Raw genomic sequence first — 14,014 nt, 5'->3', positions numbered from 1 at the left:
GAAAACATGAATGTAATTTAAAGTTAAAGACATTAGAATATCAAATCTAAAATAAAATTACCAATTTTAAAATTAACTTTAATGAATTTTATAACACCCCTAAAACTAAACATAACTCACACTAGCAACTTTCCTTTTACAAAATCAATATTTTAACATTAACTTTAATGAATTTTATGACACACGTGAAACTAAACATAACTCACACTAGCAACTTTCCTTTTACAAAATCAATATAAAGATTAAGAAAGAAAATATATCAAGGAAATTTACTGGATTTTAAACGTTAGCAGCTATATAATGGAGGATGATCAAACAAAACATTTAAGTTATGAAAGGCAACGGATTTGCGATTTCACTCAAACATATTAAAATTAGTGTAGCACACAATATTCATACTGAGTGCGCTTACATAGTTCACTCAAACATAAAGAAAACAGTGTAGCACAACAATATACGGAGTCGATGAAGGCACTATATACCATATAGAGACGCTGTTGGGAATTCCTCGAAATGTAAGCCCAGCACCTGTCTCGCCAGTATCGGAAGTCCCTGGGTATAAGAGCGTGTAGGGAACATCTGCAGGGCCACGCCGGTTTTTCAACCTTTGATCTGTGTTCCTAGTCTTGATATTCTGCTCTATCTCAAGTAACTGGGAGCGAAAGCGTTGGAATGCTGTTTCAACGCGAGAGTCATCTGTCCACTCGGAGGCGGAGCCCTGCCCCAGGTAAACCTCGTCGGTAGAATGCTTCGATAGAAGCTCCAGGACAGCCATGGTTGTGGCACAGGTCTTTGGATTGGACACAGTTTTTAGGAAATAGGCTTCGGGGTCACGAAGGAAGTCTAAGTATTGTGGGGATCCTTTCTCTGGAATAAGTTTCCGGGTGGTGCTGGGGTGATTGGGCATGAATCCGGCATAGCCGTACTGCCCGAAATTGACCGCTGCATGGTGTGCTGAAGCGATCCAAATGAGTGTGGTAATGCCTTCTTTCACATCCTCCACACTCTTCATCTTGTACCATCCTCCCTCATCACCCTTCTTATCTCCGTGACCCACTTCCACGATCTCTTTCCACCATGCCTGAACTTCTCTATCGCTCTCCACACTTTGGTCATCCTTGTAATACAGCGATATGTAGTCGGATACCCAAGACTTCAAGGCCGCCCATATTTCAAGCCCGTCCACTGCATACGGATAATCTTTTATCACAAGCCTGACACCATTTACTTTATCAGTAGGATCGCGCACAGCCATACCCCTGGACATGAACCCGTATCAGTGCATTAATATATATGTTAGTCCCACAAACTAATATTAAAGTAAAGTTACAGCGTGGTTATAATATTACCTTTTAAGGAGATCAGCTGGCAGTCCCTGCTCGTTGAATCTCCAATCCATGTATGCTTTGGCCGAAATTTCCATGGAATACTTACCACTCGTAAAGCATTGCTCGATTATGCCTCCTGCATTTATCAACGATTGACGAGCAGATCGATTGATCTCCATAGTATTGCGAAAGTGAGGGATGAGCAACTTGTGAAGTGGGTGGAGTTTGCTCAAATGTCTATGGGCAGAAATGATAAATGGCTCCACCACAGCATGAGTCCTGAGCCTGCATGTGAAAGGAAAAAAGAAAAACAAGTATTTTATTAATAATCTAAGTATACAAAATCACAGCAAATGTCAATATCATAAAGGTAATCATTAATCTTTTAACAAGCTCAAACTAAAAACAAAATAATGATCTCCGCTATTTAAGTCTTATTCTTCCTCTGCCTCTTGATCTTCTTCATCTTCATCTGATAGTGATGAATATTTTAGAAACCTCCTAAAAATTTTCCTACTTAATTTCTACTAAAAGACTTTTCTATATATATGTATGTTTAACCTAAACAAAGTAACTAAGTAACTGTTACTGAAATTAACAAGATTACTAAACAATATTGAAATTAACAAGATGGCTATCTCCTACCAATGTAACTGTTATTGAAATTAACAAGATTACCATCTCTTACCAATGGCTCACCAACTGATGGTAACCGGAATCGTTTGCCCGCACATGAGCCTTCGCTAGTTGCCATAACCATCCATGATCTTCACCGCTATAGTCAGGAGTGTAGACCTGTCTTGAACCCAAGCCCACTGATGTGGGAGGCAAACACAGCTCAATGGCCACAGGCTTTAGAGTTCCGGTGTCGGCCAGGAAGAAAAGTGAACGGGTAGCGTAAGCTTTGCTGGTAGGAAGCTGGTTGACAAGCTCCACGTACGGCATGTAAGCGTCATAGTAGTCCAATATAAAGAGCCGATTCGATTTAATAGCCTGCTATATGGACATGCATGCTTAATGGTTGTCTGTCTATTGTATTGCGGAAGAATATTCAAAATACTAGTATATAATCATTAACGAACCATTAAATCTAATTAACAATTTAACTGAAGGAACTAAATACCTGCTCCACCGAGATGCCATCTAGGCTTTTAAGAATATGTTGAGCGGTGATTGCACTCTGTTGGGAACCATAGATTTGTGCGTTCAGGTGGCCGGACGGTGGAAAGCTCTGTAATCACATTAAGAAGTTCGTATCCACATTAGCAGTCATAATAATAAGAAGTTCGTATCGACATTAGTAGTCATAATAATAATAATAACAATATTATTAAAAAGAAGTAAAAATCTCGGTTGCTTCGTACTTGTAAACATCGAATGACCATCGGATTCACTCCAGAAAGCGTCTGGCGGGCAAACTCTTCTTCTGTCATCCATGCAGCGTCATCCCCTATTGCACAGACACGGATTTCATTCAGTAATTATCAAACATAATTAATAGGGCTCAAAATGCACCAAATTCAAATTTAGGAATACTGATCGAGATTAATCAACTCACTGCTAATGATAGTGGGAAGCGGAAACTTGAGAATAGCTTGATCATCTGTATTCAGAATCCTCTTCATCGTCTGACCGGGAAGGACTTCTTTGGCTAAAGTGGTTGTAATGTTAGTCAAAAATGAAATTCCCTTACTATAGAGACCACGAACTTCCTTCAAACTGGCAAACTCAGGCTTAACAGCTGACATTATGGCGGGTATAACTACTTTAGAGAAAGCTTTGAGGAAATGAGCTCTGAAGTCTGAAAGGCACTCCTGCGGAAATTGTTCGTCTGAGGGAATATAGAAGGTCTGTGTAAGTCTGCATAGCCGGTTCAAGCTCTCGAAAGCCTGACCTACAAACGGTCGTAACACGTAAAGCGTAAGTTCTATTCTATATATATATATTTTGTAACGTAAAGCGTAAGTTCTATTCTAATACACTTTAATTTGATCATCTAACGCATGGGCAGCAGGTCGTTACTGGTTTTAGAACGCGGACGACCAGTTCTACACCTGCGGGGATATGGCAATTCCCGCGATCCACCCAGCACTTTCCTTTCTAACTCCTTCTTGGTGTCAGGATCGCCCAGATCATTGTAAACATCGTAGTCATAAATGCGCTCCCATGTACTCCTTTGGCCCGTTCCATTTCCTCTCAATCTCACCAGCTCTACGTTCCTCAAAGCCACCAGACCTAACGGCGTTTCATCGGGAAGATAGCTCTGCACACATGGATACATAAATATTAATATTTTAATTTCACACGGGGAGTGTGATGGAAAGCGTACGTAAATTTAACGAAATTAGACGTTATGTACATTATTTGCAAAGAAGACTCGCTCAGCGATTAGATTGGAGGAGATGACACTCATCCACTTGGGATATATCCAGGAGTTGCACAGGAAACGAATATCGCCTTTTCCGGGGATTTGAATTGAAAGCTCTTTTAGAAAGAACTCTCTGGAGTGATTGTTTGTCACCAGTACAGCGCCGGGGATCCCCATCTCAGGAGCCCACTCGAAGCTGATTCGGTGTTCTGAATCCTTACTCACGTATTCCAGCGAGGGGAGCAAATATTTCCATTGTAAATCAGCAGGACGACTACGTATACCGTGGCCCGTTTCTGCAATAACAGATCAATTCACGGCTGCTATAACTACTTGCGTAATAATTGACATGATATTACATGCATGGTAGAACAAAGCCAAGGAATTCATGACGGCATTAATCTATAATCTTGCAAATTCATTATTTCACCTTGATCTATGTGGTCGCTACTGACGAGCTGAAAATTCACCTTCTGTTGCAGCAACTCGAATACACGATCTCCAACGCTGGCAGATATATCCTTGACATCGAGAAGAGACGTTTTCCGAAGGATAACCCTCCCTTCGATCTTGGTAACTCCCTTCTTGCATCTCCCGAAATTTTTCATTTCTCTGTCAACTGTAATGCCTATTCAGCGTATACTTGCCCTTGCCTCGTATGTTACAAACATAAAATCATTGGTATTTATAGAATGGTCGTAAACAAATAATTTTGCTTTGTACGAATGGAATCACATATCACCTTACAATGTGAAGAGTGGTCCTGATGAGTAAACACCTAATTTTGCTGGAATGATTCCAAATCACTGGATTATAAAATGTTTCTCTCACCACAATAATTGTTATAATTTTCCTCCCCATCAGGACTGCTTTCACTAAAAAACTATTTTATTTGAAAAGTTATATTAAAAAATCATTATAATTTTCCTGCCCACCAAGACTGCTTTTACTAGTAAATTATTCTATTTGATGGATCAATTTATTTCTTTCGCATGTTTCTTCAATAATATTCTTTCTCATCCCCAAGACAATTATTCACCCCAGAATGTTATGCGAGCATAACTTTGGCTGGCTTATTCTTCCTTTATCCAATTGGAGGTGGTGATAGGTTAAGCATCTCCAGGAAAGACGTCATCTCAACCCCGTATCTTATGTCACTTAAGAGCCCGTCATCGTATCGTTTTCAATAGTTATGGTTGGTGTGAATTGTGAATTTGTATTTAATTGTAAGAGTGATTGCTTACTATGAAGTAGTTGATTCAATAGCAAATCTAATAAATCTATCTCTTCTGGAGGTTTTTTATTTTGTAGGTTTTTTTTTATTTCTTTTTATTGAGTACGATACTAATGTGTAGTTGATTCAATAGCAATTGTATTCTAATAAATATATGGCTTTTTTTTTAGGTCTTTTTAATATTTTTATTTGGTATGAGATTTGAGGTTGAGGTTTAAAGAATAGTAGGCAAAAGTTATATTCCATCAATTTATCTATGTAGTAGAGGGGACTTTTGGAGGATACACTGATTGTTCATAATTCCTAAAAGAGAATTAGTACAATTGCTAGGTGAAAAAATTCCAAAGGAAAAATATGTTTAAATATATGTCAAGAAAGAGGCAAGAATTTTTTTAAACTACATCATGAGGTACTTATTTCATAATAGATTTTATTTCACCATTATCTAAATTTTTATTGTGTTGTACCTATATTATGTTGAGTATTTATGTGCATTCTTTTCGCACCTCATTAATAAGTGGTTAAATACAATTATAAAAATAAGATGATATTGGAGAAGATAATGAAATATTTTTTTATTGGGCTTATGAGATGTCAAATTATGGTGAAATCTTATCAAAATGGATCAACTCAACAAGATGGGGAAAATTTTGCAAATTAGAAGTTTAAAATGAAAAAGTTAATGGACTTGTATAACTTTTTGGCAATTGCATATGGAAACCAAGCTAGATCCACAACATCAATAGCCTCAATTCAAAATTGGGATCCACAAGGGACTAAAGAAAAAGTGAATTTTAGATTGTCTATAATCACAACCTCATTTTGCATATCATGGAATGTAAAACATCCCTTGAAACTTGGGAGACACTTGAAGGATTGTATGAAACAAAATAAACAATTCCGACCTTCTTTCTCACAAGAAAACATTTCTTAATTAAAATGATGGAAAACTAAGTTATTAGTAATTTCCTTTCTAGACTCAAAGAGCTTAAAGATAAGCATGGTGATATTGGTGAAAATATTTCGAGCTCGTAATGAATGGAATATTAAATGCATATAAATGTTTATCACCAGTCCTATAGCTAGGGAAAAGCATCTACATTTGATGAATCCACAAGTAAGCACCTACATTTAATGAATTGGCAAGTATTCTAGTTCAAGATGAATAACAAAGAAAGAATGCCAACTACAGATCTAAGAGCTTCATACACCCTCATCCACCTTCCTTTACCTTCAAAATACCTTTCTCACCCTCACGATGCTCTTGGACCCAAGGAAATCTTGTAGCAAAACAAGGTATCATGTGGCAACCTGTAGCAGTCTTGTAGCATTGCCTAAACTTGGCTAGATTTGCTTTAAGATCTTGATTTTTGTATTTTGGGATTGAATAATTACCCCCACACTTTGAATCAATGGTCAGGGATACCCAAGGACCACTCTAGATCCATTCTTTCTTCACTACAAGTACAAGACAACAATTAGAATCACAATGACTATTATTTTATGCAATGAGAAAGGATCGTGCTACTAAAGCTAAAACCATCTTACACTCGGTAACATAAATGGAAACTCTTCAATGCAAATATATTAAACCTCATTTTTGAGGTTACACTCTTACATGTTTTAGTCATGTGTTGTAGTTTAAATTTCCTCTTTCAAGGCAATTTGCAAATAGAGTAATGATTTACACTATGCAATTAAAGTGTTGACTTGATTGTTTTGCAAGTAGAATAACATGCTTTATTTCTACAACTAGTATAGTATATTCCCTTCCTGTAGCTATAATTAGTATTTTCATTTCATGAATGACACTTTCATTTCTTCAATTAGGATAATATTCATTGTCCTGCAATTAGAGTAGACTCTTTCCTTTTCACACAAATTATCTTTGTAAGCTAGTTGAAGGAGTGGTCTCTACATGCCTTGATATGATTCAATGACTGAAGGTGACATGAGTAGAGCTTGACTTACAGTCCATATAGCACTGTCACCTCTAAGTTTGTTCGAATCCTTCGTTGATAATTTTAAGTTGGTAGCCTTGGGAGTCGTAACATTCTTGTTGCAATACCAAGGCTAATCACTTTTTGGCACCTCTATCGGGGAGGGGTCTAAGTAGGTATTGTTTCTACTTAGAAGTTTCTTATTTTTTCCTCTCTTTTGCATCAGTACTATTAATTTGAACATGTTAAAAAAAGGGGAAAAGTTTGAAAAAAGTTAGAGCTAGTTCTTTCATGCCTCGTAGGAGTAGGGATAGCAACGAAAATTCCTGCCAAAAACCCCAACCCCTTCAAGCAACCAACTATCATTCTTCTTTGGTGACTTTGAACTTCCCTTTCTCACTACAGGAGAGTTAGAAAACCCTCTAGGTGAGCAACTTGAGATTTTTGAGGAACCAGTATGGGAGGAACAACTTGTCTCACCTACCCAAACCATGGCTGAAAACAAACAAAATGAGTTCTTTCCTATCCGAGAAATCAATGACGATGCCAAATGAAGATTATAATCCCTACTTCCCTTCCACACTTCTATGGTCTAACCTTTGAGGGCCCTAACACATTCATGTTTAAATTTACTGTTTTCTGTAGGACCTATGACTATACCTCTAATAAACAGAAGCTGAAGTTGTTTCCATCCACCCTCAAAGATGGAAGCTTGAGGCAACATCACTACTTGGGCACAAATTCAACAAGACTTTAATGAGAATTACAAGGGTTATTGTCAGTCTAAAGAGACAAAAGAGGAAATCTTTAGGAATAACCTAGGACCAGATGAATCCTTAGAGGTCTATGAGGAAACATTACAACTCAACTATAAGAGGGCTAACTATAGCCTTGACCATGAGTCAGTCAAGCTAGTACTTCTCTGATGGATCAAGGAAGATGTAATGGAGACCCTCAACATCCTACTTGGAGGAGACATTTACAAGCTACCTTATGATGACATCAAGATAATATTCAAGAATAATTCTAGGGCTATTATGAAAAAATGTAGGTTTATTCAAGGCCTGGTCAACTCATCTTCCTCTACATCAACCATCAAAAATGATATAGGGAGTATGTTGGAGGATATCAAAAGTGAAATGTTGCATACATTTTCCCTACCGTTGGACACTATGTAGATTTAAAGGAAGCAAGAGGAAGCAGAAAGGGAACTAGCTATCTTTTTCCCAAGATGCACTAGGAGGCATCCGAGAAATGAATGCCCACTGAATGTCATAGAAGTCTGCTCTATCTATGAGGAAAACCATGCAATAGAACAATGTCCCTGTCCACCAGGCTTAAAATTTATATAATAAGGGGCAAAAAATTGTTTTGAGAAACTTTGCTTCATTAACCAAAGGAGACCCCAAGGCCCTTGGCCATATTAACAAGGCATGCAAGGTGCACATTATCCTCCTTATAATCCAAATCAAAATGCACCTTTCCATCTTTGGTACCCTTTCAATCATCCACCATGGTCTATACCCTTTCCATGGTCTTATACTCCTCAATACTCTCCTAAGCCTATTAATCCTCATTTCTAGCCATATCCACCTCAACCTCCTCAATGGGACAACTCCTCACAATGATGGAGGCCTCAAGTAGCCCAACCTATAGACTTAATGCCTCGTCCTCAACCTCAACGATAAATCCCTCACCATAACCTACCTAAGCAACCTTAAATTCCTCCCCAACCCAATATAAACCTGAAAAATAAGTAATCACAATAGCTTTACAGTGGGGAGACATCTTATCCTTCTTATGTTGTGAAAATGCAAGAGAGAAATGTTGAGTCTGGGAAGGTACATCCAAATTCTTACCCACCTTCTCCACCTAAACAACTTGAAAAAGAGAATAAATATATTATCCCTAAAGCTAGTGCACCTCCCTATCTTGAAAGGTTGTTCCAACCTAAACAACACACCCTGGAAGAGGCTAAAATTCTGGGAAATTGAATAAATTTTGTGTCAAAATACCCCTTCTCTAAGCCATCAAAGATGTCCACATCTACATGAAGCTTATGAAGGAATATGTTTTTAAAAGAACTAGGAGAAGAAGGAGAGATAACCCCACTATCAATGTCATTGGGAAGTTGTTTGATCTAATGCTTGGGAGGGTAATCTCCCCAAAGTACCTAGATCATGGTAGCTCAGTGGTGGATGTGCAGATTGATAGCATTATGGTCCCTAATACCTTGATTTACCTTGGGGTTGAAATAAATGTGATGACCAAGGAAACTACGCTCAAGCTCAACCTCTAAGGGGCCTCGAGGGAGACCACTACAGTGTTGCAGCTTGCAGATAGATCCATAGTATCTTCTGAAGGATTTATTAAGGATGTAATGGTCTCCATAGAGTCTTGGGAGTACCCCACATATTTCCTTGTCCTCCAACCCAAAACCAAGTTTAATGGTTACCCTGTCATCCTAGGAGGGCCTTTGTTGGCCACAGTTGATTCCTACATTAGTTGTAGGCCTAGGAACATGACCATGAAGAATGGGCATCTATCAAAACAACTTCTATTATACCTCCTGCTCAACCTTCTTTTGAGCATGACTTTCCTTGTGGTTAGAGGATGAGGAAGAAGAAGAAATTTATCAGACATCCATCCACCAATTTTGTACACTAGACAATGTTGTAGAAAGTAGGAAGCTTGATGAACATGACCTTGCTGACCATATCTTACATAATAAACCTTCCACTACCATTCCAGTTGATGAAGTGATGAAAGAATCCTTAGAACAATCTAAGATCTATCCATGGAATAATACATTCTATGTTGACATTGATCTAGATCATGCCAAGGTTGTGGAGATTATCCCATCAAGAACTCCAAATATCAACCCCTATCTCTCAACCATGCAAGAAGAGAAATTACGCACTATGCTAAGACAACACCTTGATGCTTTTACTTGGGAATATAAGGAAATGAAAGGTGTGCATCCCTCAGTTTGTAACCATAATATCTACATCAAAGAGGGATGCAAGCCTTTGTGTGAACCTTAGAAGAGAATGAACCTAGCTCTTAAGGACATTTTCAAAGAGGAATTACAAAATCTACTAGATGAAGGGTTCATATACCTCATTTCAAATAGTGGGTTGGTCTCCCCCCTTGTCATAGTCCCCAAGAAAAATGGTTAGGATAGGATCTATGCTAATTATCGAGAGCTTAAAAAGGATTCAGAGAAGGATTTCTTCCCTTTCATTTTCAATGACCAAGTCCTAGATGGCCTTGCAGGGAAGAGATTATTTTCCTTACTAGATGGATTTAGTGGGTACAACCAAATATAGATCAGCCTCAAGGACTAAGAAAAGACCATATTCACATGTCCTTGGGCTACCTTTTCCTCTAGATTCCTTCCATTCGGTTTGTACAATGCTCCTTCTACCTTCCAGAAGGTAGTTCTAAGTATCTTTGCTAACCTTGTTCATGACACTATTGAGATATACATGGATGACTTCACTTGTTATGCATGTGATTTCTAGGAAGTTATTTCTAATCTATGTTAAGTTTTAAGGAAATGAATTTACATGAATCTTTCATTAAGTCTTGAGAAATGTGAATTTTTTATGAATGCAACAACTATCGTAGGCCACTCCACATCTATGGAAGGGATACATGTTGACCCCAATAAATTTTCTATCATTAAAAGGGTCCCTATCCCCCAAAAGCAAAAGGATGTCCAAAGCTTCCTTAGATTGGATGGGTGATATAGAATGTTCATTAAGGACTTTATTAAGTTGGCTTCACCCTTGTTTGGACTACTATATAAAGACTCAGACTTCTGTTGGACAAACAAATGTCAAGAGGCCTATGAATTACTAAATGATAAGTTAACCAATTCACCCATCCTTAGGGATCCCAATTGGGAATTTCCTTTCCAAATTCACATAAATGCATCAGATAAGGTTGTAGGAGCAACCTTAGGAGAAGTGCAACACAAAATTCCCTATGCTATATATTTAATTAGTAAGAACCTTTCAGACTAAAATTAACCATATAGACATTGAAAAAGAACACGTGGTTGTGGTACACTCTTTGAACAAGTTTAGGAACTACATCATTGGATATCAAAATTTTGTTCACACTGGTCATGCAACCATTGAGTATTTAGTGAATAAACTTGATATCAATGCTAGGATAATTAGATAGTTGTTATTACTGCAACAATTTGATTTAACTATTGTTGAAAAACTTGGGAAAGAGAATTTGGTTGCATATTTTTTGTCAAGACTGGCCTTGCTTGTAGCAAATGAGGAGATAGTAGATGAAAACCTCTTTTCCATCTCGGTGCTATCTCCTTGGTTTGATGATATAGAAAACTATCTGGTTACTCGGAGGTTCACTCCTAATCTATCCTCCAAGGAGAAGAGAAAGATTGTTAGGAAGAGTGCCCCTTTCAATTGGATTGGGGGGATCTTTTCAAGTTGGGTCTAGATCATATTTTGAGGAGATGTGTGAGCGAAGAGGAGATCCTTACATCTTCTAAGCATGTGATGATGGAATTTGTGCGGGCCACTTTGCTTCTAAGAGGACAACCTTTAAAGTTCTACAAGGTGCTTACTATTGGTCCACTCTACATAAACATGCAAGAAAGTACACCACCATGTGTGATCAGTGCCAGAGGATGGGCAAGCCCACACCTAAGAATGAAATTCCCCTACAACCTCAGATGACTCCCTAACAATTTGAGAAATGGGGCATGGAATTAATTGGGCCCATTGATACCCCATCAGGACAAATGAAGTACACCATTATGTGCAATAATTACCTCATTAAATGGGTTGAAGGAAAGGTAGTGAAGGAAGTAACTGAGTAGAATATGGTTGAATTTATCAAGGAGAACATCATCTACATGTTTAGTTTTCCAAGGGAGTTTTTAACTAATCAAGGGACACAATTCACCTCAAATCTAATTGAAGACATCTGAACCAACACCACATCGAGCACATAAAATCCACGGCCTATCACCCTCAGGAAAATGGGAAAGTTAAAGTCACAAAAAAATCCTTGGAGAACATTTTGACGAAGGTTGTTAGCAGCAATAGAAAGGATTTCATAGACAGACTTATAAAATCCACTTGGGCCTACAATACCACTTGGAAGACCACCACTGGATTTACCCCATTTGAATTAGTTTATGTAAGGAAGGCCCTTCTATCCATTGAATTTGAATATAATACCTTAAGGACAATAGCTCAATTCAACTTATACTTCAGTGTAACATAGCAGGAGAGGCTACTCTAGTTCAATTGTTTAGATGAATTCATATTGCAAGCTCTCTTACACGTGGAGGTAGTCCAACTAGAGAGGAAAATATGGCATGATAAACACATTAGGGAGTGAGATTTTCAAGAGGCTGATTGGACCCTTCTGTATGATTCAAGGTTCAAGGATTTCAAAGGAAAATTAATGACAAGGTGGTTCAGATCCTATCTAGTGGAAAAATGTTATCATAATGGGTCCATAAAAATCAGAACAATTAATGAAAAATGCATCCCCTTGCTTGTTAATGGTTACTCATTGAATTTGTACAAAAGACCTTTCTAAAAGAGGATTTTATTAGTTCAATTAGCATGGAGATGAATGTTGTTGGGAGGCTCACAACCCTCAATTCACTAAGATTTTGACGAGAAAAAAGAAAAAATAAGGGGCCTAGGTGGAAGCATCCATGAGGCATCTATGGCCAACTCTAGGGTTTAAAACCTCTATGAGGCAACTAAAGTGCAAAAAGGAGAAAATAAAAGAAATATAGGATGAAAATATCTTATGAGCCCAAAAAATGGGTAACTTTATGGGCTCATTTTGCCTATTATTCTTGATTAATCCACCATTCTTCATAGTTTTATGCATTCTTTTGAATATATTTATGGTAATTGAATGAATGAGAATAGTCACTTGACCACAAAGTCTAATCCGTGCTTATTGCAGATTTTTGGACACCTTTTGGACCAAGGTCAGGCATTCATGAGCAAGTTGACAGCCAAATAGGAAGGAACAAGGCTGAGGATTTGTAAGAGGGGTGTCTCCTGAATTAAATGACCCCTTCCTCAAGTTCTCCACCATAAGCACGGAGTTCAATAGCCCACCAAAGATGATTTCAAGGGGCAGCTGAGCAGGTTTTGTGAAGTGGCTGATTAACTACAGTTTTGAACATCCAAGCTCCTAAAGTTAAGGAGGACTGTTGGGAGTCCTCATGTTGCATAAGTAGGAAGGCTTCAAGCCTTAGTAATTTAGCTATTGAACAATTGTTTTTCACACTTGAGTGCAGCTCTGCATTTCAGCTCATTTTCGAGCTCTTGCTATAAACAGTTTTGTGACATGACTATTATTTCTTGAGTAATGGAGATGAATTTCGCTTTGTACCAACTCTGAGCTTTCCTAGGAGGCTAAAGCTCTTGGGGTTGGGCCCAACCCAAGTTCCAGTACCTCCTCTATGTACTTTTATGTGCTTTCCTTGCATTCATAGAATAATTTATGTTATTTAGGTTAAGATCTTGCTTTGTTACCTAGGTTGCTTTTGATGATTAAAATAGCTTTTCATGGTTCAGGTTGATTTGACAGTTTGGTAATAGAAAAGATCTGCAAAAAGGCCATCAAGGAATCCTTGATCTCATCTCTCCCTCCTTGGGACCATGAGCTGAGACCAAGGCATACTTGGTACCACGAAAACACTGTTTTTGCCTTCCAATGCAACTGTTAGTGTTATATTTTGAGTTGGAAAAGTTGATACCAGTTGTACTTGCATGTTTAGATCTGTTATTACTTATTTTCCATAGTTATCTTGCATGATTTTCTATCTATAAACTTATGTTCATCATGTTTATGGTTTTTACGTCAGTTTAAGTTAAAATAGATAGATCTCTGGTTTTCTAGTCTTAGTTCAATCATTTTTGGAAAATAGTGTGCAGAACACCTATGATACATTCCCACCTACCATTCCTCCATCATACAACCTCCTCCAACCCCTAATTCCAGATTCCTTCCCTTCATTCGCCACACTTTTCCAATTTGACCTAATTTCCACTTTCTTGTGCAACATTGCTTTCTCCATCCTTGAACAAATCCAACAATATTCATCACTCCTTAGCTTCATTAACCAGGT

The 14,014-nt window shown here is 37.9% G+C and overlaps 1 protein-coding gene across 1 annotated transcript; it reads right to left on the bottom strand.

Moving 5' to 3' along the window:
- Positions 1–406: 406 nt before the first annotated feature.
- LOC149248128 (linoleate 9S-lipoxygenase A-like) lies at positions 407–4,341 on the bottom strand. Its single transcript, XM_089456008.1, has 9 exons — positions 4,127–4,341; positions 3,688–3,992; positions 3,351–3,591; positions 2,887–3,222; positions 2,693–2,778; positions 2,452–2,559; positions 2,017–2,321; positions 1,350–1,613; positions 407–1,259 (listed from the first exon to the last, which is right to left on the bottom strand). The coding sequence occupies exons 1-9, from the start codon at positions 4,302–4,304 to the stop codon at positions 422–424; spliced, it is 2,661 nt and encodes an 886-aa protein (XP_089312134.1). The 5' UTR covers positions 4,305–4,341; the 3' UTR covers positions 407–421.
- Between the last annotated feature and the right edge of the window lie 9,673 nt (positions 4,342–14,014).

Source organism: Pinus tabuliformis, chromosome 7 (genome assembly GCF_031772625.1).
Source record: "Pinus tabuliformis cultivar Carrire ecotype Pingquan chromosome 7, CPIR1, whole genome shotgun sequence".
Lineage (NCBI taxonomy): Eukaryota > Viridiplantae > Streptophyta > Pinopsida > Pinales > Pinaceae > Pinus > Pinus tabuliformis.
The sequence above is the reverse complement of the archived record's forward strand: the minus strand, read 5'-3'. Positions and strand labels throughout refer to the sequence as shown.